Source organism: Amphimedon queenslandica, unplaced genomic scaffold (assembly GCF_000090795.2).
Source record: "Amphimedon queenslandica unplaced genomic scaffold, v1.1 AMPQUscaffold_13323, whole genome shotgun sequence".
Lineage (NCBI taxonomy): Eukaryota > Metazoa > Porifera > Demospongiae > Haplosclerida > Niphatidae > Amphimedon > Amphimedon queenslandica.
In genome coordinates this window covers 25416-36695 of record NW_003546441.1, presented here as the reverse complement: position 1 = coordinate 36695, position 11280 = coordinate 25416, and the positions used below count along the sequence as shown (strand labels likewise).

General features: G+C 34.7%; 3 protein-coding genes across 4 annotated transcripts; 2 read left to right on the top strand and 1 right to left on the bottom strand.

Annotated features, from left to right (window-relative positions):
* Positions 1-562: 562 nt before the first annotated feature.
* Positions 563-2998, bottom strand: LOC109583141 (uncharacterized). Of its 2 annotated transcripts, XM_019998352.1 has the most exons (10): positions 2525-2998; positions 2211-2483; positions 2084-2154; positions 1792-2029; positions 1480-1743; positions 1354-1430; positions 1093-1306; positions 957-1037; positions 814-915; positions 563-764 (listed from the first exon to the last, which is right to left on the bottom strand). In XM_019998352.1, exons 1-10 carry the CDS (start codon positions 2979-2981, stop codon positions 622-624), a joined length of 1920 nt encoding a protein of 639 aa, XP_019853911.1. In that variant the 5' UTR covers positions 2982-2998; the 3' UTR covers positions 563-621. The 2 variants fall into 2 exon arrangements, with proteins under 2 accessions (XP_019853911.1, XP_019853910.1); XM_019998351.1 differs by having other exon boundaries at positions 1480-2029.
* Positions 2999-3064: 66 nt separating this feature from the next.
* Positions 3065-7766, top strand: LOC109583140 (uncharacterized). The gene is made up of 12 exons (XM_019998350.1): positions 3065-3209; positions 4288-4572; positions 4615-4884; positions 4937-5016; positions 5069-5300; positions 5358-5627; positions 5680-5756; positions 6547-6763; positions 6903-6974; positions 7018-7187; positions 7239-7511; positions 7558-7766. Exons 1-12 carry the CDS (start codon positions 3149-3151, stop codon positions 7576-7578), a joined length of 2028 nt encoding a protein of 675 aa, XP_019853909.1. The 5' UTR covers positions 3065-3148; the 3' UTR covers positions 7579-7766.
* Positions 7767-7852: 86 nt separating this feature from the next.
* LOC109583138 (uncharacterized) lies at positions 7853-11266 on the top strand. Its single transcript, XM_019998348.1, has 7 exons — positions 7853-8627; positions 8673-8774; positions 9050-9136; positions 9191-9256; positions 9320-9397; positions 9527-9820; positions 10129-11266. The coding sequence occupies exons 1-7, from the start codon at positions 8000-8002 to the stop codon at positions 11139-11141; spliced, it is 2268 nt and encodes a 755-aa protein (XP_019853907.1). The 5' UTR covers positions 7853-7999; the 3' UTR covers positions 11142-11266.
* The last annotated feature ends 14 nt before the right edge of the window (positions 11267-11280 follow it).

Genomic DNA, 11280 nt, shown 5'->3' with positions numbered 1-11280 from the left:
CATATCTACATTCTACACCTCTTTTGAAGTCAGTTGGCTCCATGTAATGCACATGCGTGAACCATGGTTGTTGTCCATTGACTCCATTCTCCATTTATTCATTACTCAGAATTCAAGGGGGCAATGGAGTCGTGTGTAGATTGTGTGGGATCGTTGTGTAGAAAATTTGAGCAGATTCCAATCAAAATTGAATTTTAAGTTGCATATAAAGTACTTCTTTAGCTCACTTAGCAGTTAGCATGCTTTGTGGGAAACCATAACCTGCCATAGCTAGTATTTATACCCATTTTATATATTAAACATACATGAATAAAATTGATACAGAATAGCTTTTATAATAACAATTATAAATATAAACATTTGCATACATCTGGTACAAACACATGAACACACAAACACCGGAAGCACATAATTACAACAATGCACTATAGAGGAGAAAGAGCAGAACAAGTCAACATAAACATTTCTTTTCTGCTTCGTATAACTTAGATTTTAATATTAAGTTCACACACTGTTATAAACAGTCCATGAATGCACTTATTCATAACTTGACAAAACAAAATTATTATGTACCTGAAACTACAATAAATGATACTGATCACACAAATCAAAATGAATAAGTCACAAAATTATTTCATCATATATAACATTTTGTCTTGTATCAGTTTTTACTTCACCATATGCTGGATTGATGCTGATGTTTGTTTTAAACTTATCAATATCATCATATGCTGGATTAGGGACTGAAACTATGTTAGCGGTTTCTATTGTATATTAGCAATGGTAGTTGTTATTGAGAAAATAGTAGCTTACTGCTTCTCCTCTTCATATAGATAATGATGATCACTAGTACACTAAAGCATACTATTAGCAGCATAATAACTGTGCAAACTGATACCATTACTACTGTAATAACTAGACAACAAAATGGTTACTACTCTATCTATACTACTAACCAATGCTTGTAGTAGAATTTGTAGAGGTTGATATTATAGTAGGCGATTGTATAAAATTTGCTGTTGCAGGAGAAGTTGTATCTATAATGACATAATCCCAAGAGGTAAAAATTAACAGCTTGTAAATTATGTGTACCTAATCGTATAATAAATGGATCACTACGACCAGCATTGTTACTCAACAAAATAGTGAGATTACATTCTTTTTGGTACTGGGGTACTGAAAATACAAATTCAGTGACATTGGAGTGTTCTGCTTGATATATTCTACTAAATACTGTACCAATTTCTTTACACAATACGTGGATAATAATATTATCAGGAGCTTCAAGTATGCAGTCCATTGTACTCTGAAAAGTAGAAATTCTAGACAAAATAATAATGAGAAGCAACTTACTAAAATATCAACCAGATAATAGACGTAATCATTTGTACGGTTCAGTATAGTACAAACTGCTTGAGGTGATTTAGGAACTAAAATATATACACATTATATTATTATAATCACAATGGGTACAAATACTTTTTTGCAAGGAAATGATTGAAGTTTCTGACATTCCTTCTCCGATTTCATTGACTCCAGTTATAATAAATTTATAAATTAAACGATCAACTTCAAACAGATAACTTGTGCCGTGAACCATAGCACTGTGCACCAACTGATCATTGCTGTTATCATATATTTCCAATCTGTAATAATCCATATAATTTGTACCATTAGGACTATCCCAAGATATTGTCATGTTAGTGCAGTTATATATTACTGATCTAATATTAGTAACTGGTCCTACATGCATATGAGAGAATAAGAAGCACCAACACATTAATGTCATACCATTAGCAAACCCAAAAGACAATACATTATTAAATTCACCTCCTTCGTTACTCAATGAAACATTAATAATAAAAACAGTAGAAATATCAGGCAATACTAGTGGACTATGTCCTGTCATAACCATCATTTGTTCATTAATTTCTGGTGATATACTGTTGCTGTACACTACTGTACTATCTGTTCTAAATACATGAAATGTTATATTATTAGGATACTCTCCAATACATAATTTTTCAACCTAAAATTATTGTGGGAAAAAATTGTTCCTGTAAGTACTTTCACTTTCACTTACCTTCATGCTAAAATTTATCATTGTTTTATTCCATAGTAGCATTACTAATACTGTAGGAGTTATAAGAGGAACTAAGGAGGGATTGAAACACATACATAAAGCCATGTAACATTATGCTAATAATAACCTCTTTTATAATAAAAACTGATATATGCTGGTTGACCTATTCCAGCTTCATTACGAGCAGAAACTGATACATTAGCTAAAGTACAAGGGTCAGGATCAATGCTTGATACTACAAAGGAAGTAGTACCATTAGTGATATAGTTCATAGAACCATCATCAATGTAATATCGAGTAATAGGTACATTATCCAGTGTATAAGGTGTTGTCCATGACAATAGTACACTAGATCCATTGATAAAGGTAACTGTTAAATCACTGACACTAGCTAACAGACCTGTATAAAAGTAAATTAAAATTTTTGACTTTTTACAATACCTTGTATTTTTAGTACAGCAATGGTACTTCTAACATCGCCAGGGGCAGTACCACATGATATGTTTGTATTGTTATTAGTTTCTTGTGCCCAAACAGATAATGTTCTTTGCAAGGTTTCATTAACAGTATACTGACTTTCTTGTGTAAATCCTCTTTTAACAATGCTATCTTCATTTGCAGAAATAAACCCAACATAAAAGTAAATAAGGTACGCAGTAGATCTATTTGCTTTACATGTGAAGGTCACTGTTGAATTCAAAGTTGTATTCAGCGACACAGGTTGAACTGTATAAATAGATAAACAGAATTTTGTTAGCATTAGCAGTCCAATAAGATATATTCTTGCAAAAGAGGATAACATCATCCCTCTCGGTCTGCTGACTGCTGAGCTGCAAATCAGATCAGAATACGAATCAGATCTGTGGCCACGCCTAGCCTGCATGCGCCTAGCTCGCATCACAGCATCACGTGCGGTCTATTTTTAGATCTAAGACTAAGATGATGTCATTATGACATAATATGAAAATTACTACCAAGATACTCATTTTACGGTTTTTCCTGGGTTTTTCTTGGTTGTCACTCGGTTTTTCTTGGGTTTTCAACGGTTGTCCTTAGTTTTTCAATATGAAAATCGAGGGAAATGTACTCTTCGGGCTTTTTATCATCTCATCCCTCGCCTATGCTGGTAATATACTAGTTTATTTTGTGATTATACACTATTATAGTCTATATATAGCCTGATTAAATAAACCGACCTAAAATTGTAATTTGGGGTTTTAGATTCCCTTGGGATGAGTATCTTGCTCTGTCTTATTGTATTATATTTGGCTCAGCGTGATCAATAGAGCTTTTATGAATTACATTAAAGAATGATGTATAACACGGCAAGCATAGGCGGCGGCAGGATTGGAAGAGTGGTTGGGCAAAAAATTGTGGCGCACAAAGCGTCCCACGATTTTGGCCACACCCACTTTTTGCGTGTATTTTGGGCGTATACTCAATGCACGCATACAATATGATATACCATAAAAATACGCCTAAAAGGCACCCTATCTTATCTGTAAAGCTCTATCCAATCTGTAAAGTGCTAGTCCTGCATCCTCCTGGAAGGCTTGTTGACAAAGGAAAGCAGAATTTTTATGACTTTTAATTACCATGGCAATTTTTATGACTAACAATTAAATTTTTATTTCCAGTCAAAATTTTTGGTTGGGCATTGCCCGTCCATGCCCGACCCTGTCACTGCCTATGACGGCAAGACTCGTGGCTGAGCCTTAATTGACCCTGAAATAATTTTTGTAGACAAAAAATTTTTATTGAGTATGAATGGGCTAATGCAGAATAGACTAACCTATTGATTGCATTGGAAGATTATTATGGTTGTAAGACGTGGTAGGATGAAATAGATTCCGGCCGCCACTTTGGTTGGCAACTTTCAATGAAGAATAAATGGGCGCACATAAAAACAAACCCGTATTACAAATTATGGATCAATTTTTTTTATAGGAGAAGCCTAAAGGTAGCTATTCTTTCTTATAACTAGCACTTTTTAGCTTTTGATAGAGCTACAGCAGGTAAGTGAGGCAGTTTTTTGTGCCTCCATTCAGTTGCCAACCAAAATGGCAGCCAATTTTGACATGTGGGCGGATATTGTATATAACATATGCATGTGGCTTTTCTGTTGTATATGATGTTTATATTGCGAATACTAATTCAACAAAAAGGAAACACATAAGTCTTAATTGTTTCTTATTTTATTTTAGGTTATATACATCAACCGATTTCAGTTAATACAACCTTGAATGCAACAGTTAACTTCACGTGTCAAGCAAGTGGTGTACATTTGATGAACTTTTTTGTCAATGGCACACCAGCAATTGAACGTTCCATTGTGGACAAAGGTTTTTGGCTAAGTCAAAGTACAAGTAATGGCATTACTACGACTGTGTTAACTGTTTGCACGCATGAGATGAATAACAATACTAATGTATCATGTCAAATAGTCCCGGGTGATATTAATAGCACTACTGCTACACTAATAATACAAGGTATTGTAAAAAGTCAACAATTTTAATTTATTTGCCTTATAGGTCTGTTAGCTAGTGTTGGTGATTTAACATATACCTTTATCAATGGATCTAGTGTACTATTATCATGGACAGCACCTTATACACTGGATAATGTACCTATTACTGGATATCACATTAATGATGGTTCTATGAACTATATCACTAATGATACTTTCTTCATATTATCAAGTATTGATCCTGACCCTTGTAATTTGACAAATGTATTTGTGTCTGCTGGTAACAAAGCTGGATTAGGTCTACCAAATCATATCAGTTTTTATTATAAAAAAGGTTATTACATGCATAGTGCTATATGGCTTCATCAACAATCTCTCATTTTTAGTTCCTCCTCTAACTCCTACAGTATCAGTAACTCCAGTAGTTAATGAAATGGACCAATTGTCACTGATTATTACTATTAATGTAAGTGTCATCTTTCAGTGCAGTATGATGTGGCTTTATGTTTTTACTTCAGGCTAGTGAATTATGTATTGGAGAGTATCCTGATAATATAACAATTGATGTATTGACAACTGATGGTACAGTAGTGTACAGCAACAGTATATCACCAGAAATTAATAATCAATCAATGATTATGACTGGACACAGTCCGCTCATTTTACCTGATACTCCGACTGTTTTCATTATTAATGTATCATTGAGTAATGAAGGAGGTGAATTTAATGATGTATCACCTTTTACTCTTGGTAAGTAATACATGTGTGTTGTTTATTCTTACATGTAATCTCGTGTGTATTATACAGGCATTCCTGGACCAGTTACTAATATTAGATTAATTAATGACAGTTGCAGTGCTGTCACTATTGCTTGGGACAGTCCTCAGTGCACATATATACTCTGTGACGTGCTCTATTACAAATTGAGTATTAATGGCGCTCAGTTGTCTGTCAACAATACTTACTTTACCTTTGAAGATGAGAATGTATTCAATCACCATTATAACATCATTGTCACTGGAGTTAATGTGATTGGGGAAGGAATTGATACCAATGCTATAATTACAAATGAAAAAGGTATGGAATAATTATTAAAATTCTAAAGATTGTCAAATTGTTTATTGTATAGTCCCTGACCCTCCGCTAGAAGACACTACTTCACTTAATGTATCTAATGATACTATGACTGTTCAGTACAATATATCAGTAAGAATTGTTGATAGTATAATAAAATAATCTAGCCGTAAGATTTTTGATATTGTCCCTAAGAGCACACAACACAGCAGTATCTGTGGTTTATGTGTAGTTAAAAATGTATTTATATAATTACATGTATTTGCTATACCGTATAGTGGGAAATTTTGCAGGGAATTAATTTTGGTGAATTTGGCATTTTGATAGCCATTCGCCAAAATAAAATCCACCATTTTGAGCCATTATACGCATGCTCAGTGGCACGTGGCCACTAATTTGCCAAATTAAAATTTGCCAATCACCAAATTTTAGAAATTTGCCAAATTTAATTCCATCCAAAATTTCCCACTATATGGTATGTTGTGTGCATGGTCATCACTCATGTCCCTATCAAGTGTTAAAGGAGTGTGACCGAACTAATTGTTAAGCACAATTTTTTGCATGTAAATCTCATACTGACCACAGATTTTTACGTTTTATGTCTTAAGGTGGGCTTACAATTATCACATTAGGCCAGCGTACCATCAGTTTTTAATGAAAAGTGTGAGCGATTTGCTTTTGATGTATATGTATGCTTTACACCAAAATAGAACCAAATTCTACTCCAGCGTCAAGTCTAGCATAATTATTATAAACTCGCCTTTACAAAGGAAACTCCAGTATGATGGTATTGTTCCCATGCAATATGGGCTAAATCATAATTCTAATTTTTTAATAACTCAATGATAACATATCTGTAGTTTGTACATGTAGTTACTCTTATGTACATGTAAGCATAATTTCTTTTTATTTTATATTTTAGGTTACTGTAGAACATGTATGTCTTGGTAGAGGTCCAAGGGATGTTTATGTTACTCTACAGTGTAATGAAACTGGTTTTGTTAATACCAGTGTTGAATACATTAGTGGACCAACGAATATATTAGGATCATTTTTATTACCTGAGAATCAATGGTGTAATTTGACTATTGTTTTTAGCAATGATGCTGGCAGTAGTGACCCATTGATACTAAATATAAGTGAGTATAATAGTTACACATGTATATGTATTTGGGCATAACCTGGCTAAAAGTGGTCCTAGGTTTAGGATTTGGAGTTAGTCATTTGATTTTAGAGTTTAGTATTTATCCACAATAATAGGCTCTTTTTTCCCTCTAGTGGCTATTAATATACTACCAAGTCCCTCTTCAACACCGAAACCATCGGGTAAGCTACCATGGTGGATCTGGAGTAAGTTAACATTCATCACATGACAGTATTCACCTGTTTTCAGTATTTGTAGCTATTGGTTGTGGGATTTGTGTCATAGCTACAGCTGCATGTATATGCATTATAGCTGTAATTAAATGTAGAAAAGTTCAAAGATCTAAAAGCCGAAGGGGTCATATGGCATTCCCAGACTCTTTAATATCCAGCAATCAAAAATCAACTCGAACATATGATGTAAGCCAGCACAGGATGCCATTATTTTTTATTTGTAATCTTTATTAATAGAAATATGACCCACAACGACCTTTACAGGATCCTAGTAGCAGCACTACTATAATTTTAGATGCTGTTACAAGTGATCCTCAGGTGACTGATGCATATATGGGAGGCTCTTATCAAGAAGGAAAAGTCTTGGAGCCTGTCAAGTCACCTGATAAAGAGGGAAAGCCTGTTTTTGAGACGCCAACTAAACCTAAAGATATGGGAGCAACAGTACCTAGTATCAGCGGTAGCATTGGCAGTAGTCATGTATTACAAGCACAATTCGCAGACCAGCAGGTAGGAACAAGTTAATGGCTGTGATTGGTTTTTATTAATGCTATAGAATCAAGAGAAGACCGACTGAGCCAGGGAGAGTAATTCAAGTACTCACCCACTTAAAAGTATAAATAAATTGTATAATTTTTCCAACATTTTAACCTCACTTTGACTTTGTTGACTGAACTATGAATTGTTATTATTTTTGCTATTCTTGAATCACATTATGTATTACTACATTTTTATCTCACTTTTGAAATGTTTAATTCTCAATAATACGTTGCCACTAAAGGATAAAGAGTGACTACAGTTTTTTTGAGTGCGAAATCAGCTCAATTTCTAAAAATGGTTTTGTTATCATGAATAGGTCATAACAAGAGTCATAATAATAAATTATATGCTGAATTGCCACACCCTAGCACCACCGCTAGCGCTAGCCATTTTAATCTCTCTCTGTCACGACTACTGCACCTCTCTCTGGTTTAATAGCAGCCTATCATTTGTTTGTCATGGCAGAGGGATTTGCTTCATCCAGAGTCGAACCTATGGTTGAACTATCAACCAGTCTGGTCGCACTTAACGATGCTGTTAGTTCAAAAAACCTGGACATAATTAAGCTGGTAGCTAAACACGCTTTTGGGATAGGACAGCAAGACCTTGATGAAGCTGATGTCCTCACATCAGTTTACTATCTTTTGGAACGACAACATGACAGTTCTGCCCTCAATATTCTGATTTTGATTCTCATGCGTCTTGGTATTGATACCGTGCTTGTTGGAGCTTTAAAGAAGCATGTTAAACAGAATGAGATTGTCATTGAAGGATATCAGAAAGTGGATTTCATTCTAACCGTCTCGTGTATATTACGTAGCTTACACAAGAGACAGTATAAATCACTGAAAGAGATGGCCAGACGTACTTTTCTAAACAATTATGATCCTTCAAATATCAAGACAAGAACTCACCTCCTGCAGCTCCTATTTGATCAAGATTGCCTCACTCCAACCTCATTTCGTTTTCTTTTTGCATGGCTGGAAGTCGTTGGCTGTAGCCTGTATCATATTGAGCTAAAAGCTTACTGCAGACGCCATGAAATTAAGATACCAGAATGGGACAACCTTGTACCACCACTAAAAGGTAAATTACATATTACCAAGAGCACATATTACTGTTTACTTTCAGAGAGATATCCTAATGCTGGTGAGAGTAAGTACAATACTCATCCTCGGTCTTGTCCTAAAAGCTTCCCTGCTACTGAGAGTCTTCCTGCTGCTGCTATAAGAGGTTTACTATGTTCATGTTATGCAATTGTATTTTTGTTTATCAGTTGGCACTTGTTGTGTGTGTGGTTATGCCATTATTACTTTGCAACATACGCACATTTATGCTTATCAGTGTCTTGTCAGCAATGATGATGATGCAATATTATTTGATAAACAAATTTAATTATATTCATAAGAATCATGTGAGAGTGAGGTATTCCCCCTCATTGTGCATGTGACTTGGTGTATGTGTCATGTGTCGTGGTGTATGTGTCATTGTGTCATTGTTATTATTAGATGGTGGGATGATTGATTCTCAATCTCTGAGTCTCAGATCAAAACCTCCACTCCCTTTCCCTAATAGTGGAGGAAGAAAGTCAGACCGTAAGTAGATACATGTACATGTGTATCCATGACCATTTGTTTTGTGCCCTTTAGATACTCCATCTCCAACTGCTTCATATATGTATCGTGATTCTACAGAACATCCAGTTGAAGCATCAGGTAATGCAATACAAGTGATACTATTATTAATATTATTCACTTTAATTGATGTGCATTATGTAGGTCCTACAGCTATGGTTACAGCAGTAAGCGATGCACCAAATTCTGAAATAGTTCTTGTACCTGGCCATGAGGAAAAAGGTATTTTTTCTTTTTTCTTGTAATTATTACGATACTTTATCTTGTGCTTTTTGTATTTTATTTTTTTAATTTTTTCTAACACGATAAATGTACATTTTAGAATTAACATCAGTCATTCTTTTCTTTTAGCCTTAGGTGTTGGTTCTGTGGCCAGTAGCCATCAGTTTCCTCCTATAGATCTCAAGTCTGATGATTCTGGTGATGAAAGCAATGATGAGAGTGGGAACAGCACTGAGTTGCATCATCCTCAATCGGAGTCATCACGAGAAGGTCAGGAAGGGAAGTTGCATGTGGACAAGTGGCCCTCAAGCAACCTGCCTCGAAGCAATGAGCGAATGACTAATGTAGTTGGCATCAATGATGATACATCCGTAATAACAACTATGGATATTGGATTTTCACAAATAATGAAAAAAGGCAAAGGTATAGTACTAGAGAGTGCGTTATCAATCATTTTTTATTATTTTACTGGAAGTTTACATAGCAATTTAATTGAAAGGATATGATCAAAAATGACTCACCATATCATCACTATTAATGTGTCTGCTTGCCTCCCTCTTTATGTTTACACACAAATATATTAAATTAATTAATAGTATTAGTATCATATTTTGACCACAACTATGTGCTTATGCAAATATGCTAAAATAACTGTACTTATTTCATTATAGCAATGGACTATATACTTTGTTTGCCTGGCACTGATATACTTTTATCATTATTCATTTTAGAACGAATCTGTAAACTCCGTCAAGTATTGTCTGAAAAGTATCGTCAAACATCTGTCAAGTATTGTTGTTGCAAACTATTAGTTATCGTTGCTCTTGTGATATGCATTGGTGGAGTATCAGGTGGACTGACCTACCACTATATAGGATCAAGCCCTGGTGACACCAGTGTAACACTAGCTCAAAATGCTACAGTTAACATTGGCTGTTTTGATCTACTACACATTGGGCACTTCATTATATTGGCTGTAGCTCAGACATCATTTAAATTTCTTGCTGTCCCCTCTTCTTCTGTTGTACCTACAAAAATCTCATTTCCAGATGTGAATTATAAAAGAGCTGGTACTGGCTACTACATTTCTCTTAACTATTATCACACCGGATACTATGATCCACTCTATAGTGCTGGTTCAGGAACAGTGTCATATTATACTAACTTTACAAACTTTGATCCCTCTTCATGTTTTTATCTGTATCTCTTCAATTCGCTTGACTCGTATCATGAAGTTTTAAAGAACTTGGGACCAGCCAGAGGGTTTATCAACAAATTTGTTTTCTGCCCAAATTCGACAGACAAAGTTTTCAACTTCACTTTTCCACTTCACACTGTCGGTTTCTACTATGTTGCTGCCTTTATGCCTTCTAATATGAACATTGATGTTAAGATATCAGCTGAAATATTTACCTATGACATAACGTATTTAGAAGGTTTAGGCGTACAAAGCTGTCTGTTGGATGATGGAAAGTGTTTGCTGGACGTAGGACATCATCCAGTACATGCTCATTCTGAAAGTGTGTGTCTGTTAGCCTCTTCCTCATCACAGCTCTATGGTGAGACTATCAATGGAACCGTATCTCCTCAACGCTACCTCTACAATGCCCGTACTGTCTCTACCTTTTTAACTGGATGTGTTTTTGTGGTATCAATAATTATTTTGTGTCCTTGTATTTTTTGTATAATCACTAAATTTTGTGCTTCGAGAAGAAAGAGTCGAGATGGTTATCTGAGTCTATAGCATGTTTGTTTTTGTAATATTTTTGTAAAGTTTTGGCATGTCTTTGTTTTTAAAACATTAATAATATTATTGTTATTTATGGTGGAATTATTTATTCACAATTTGTGCTTGTTTTTTTATACAAAGATCAGTAAAAATA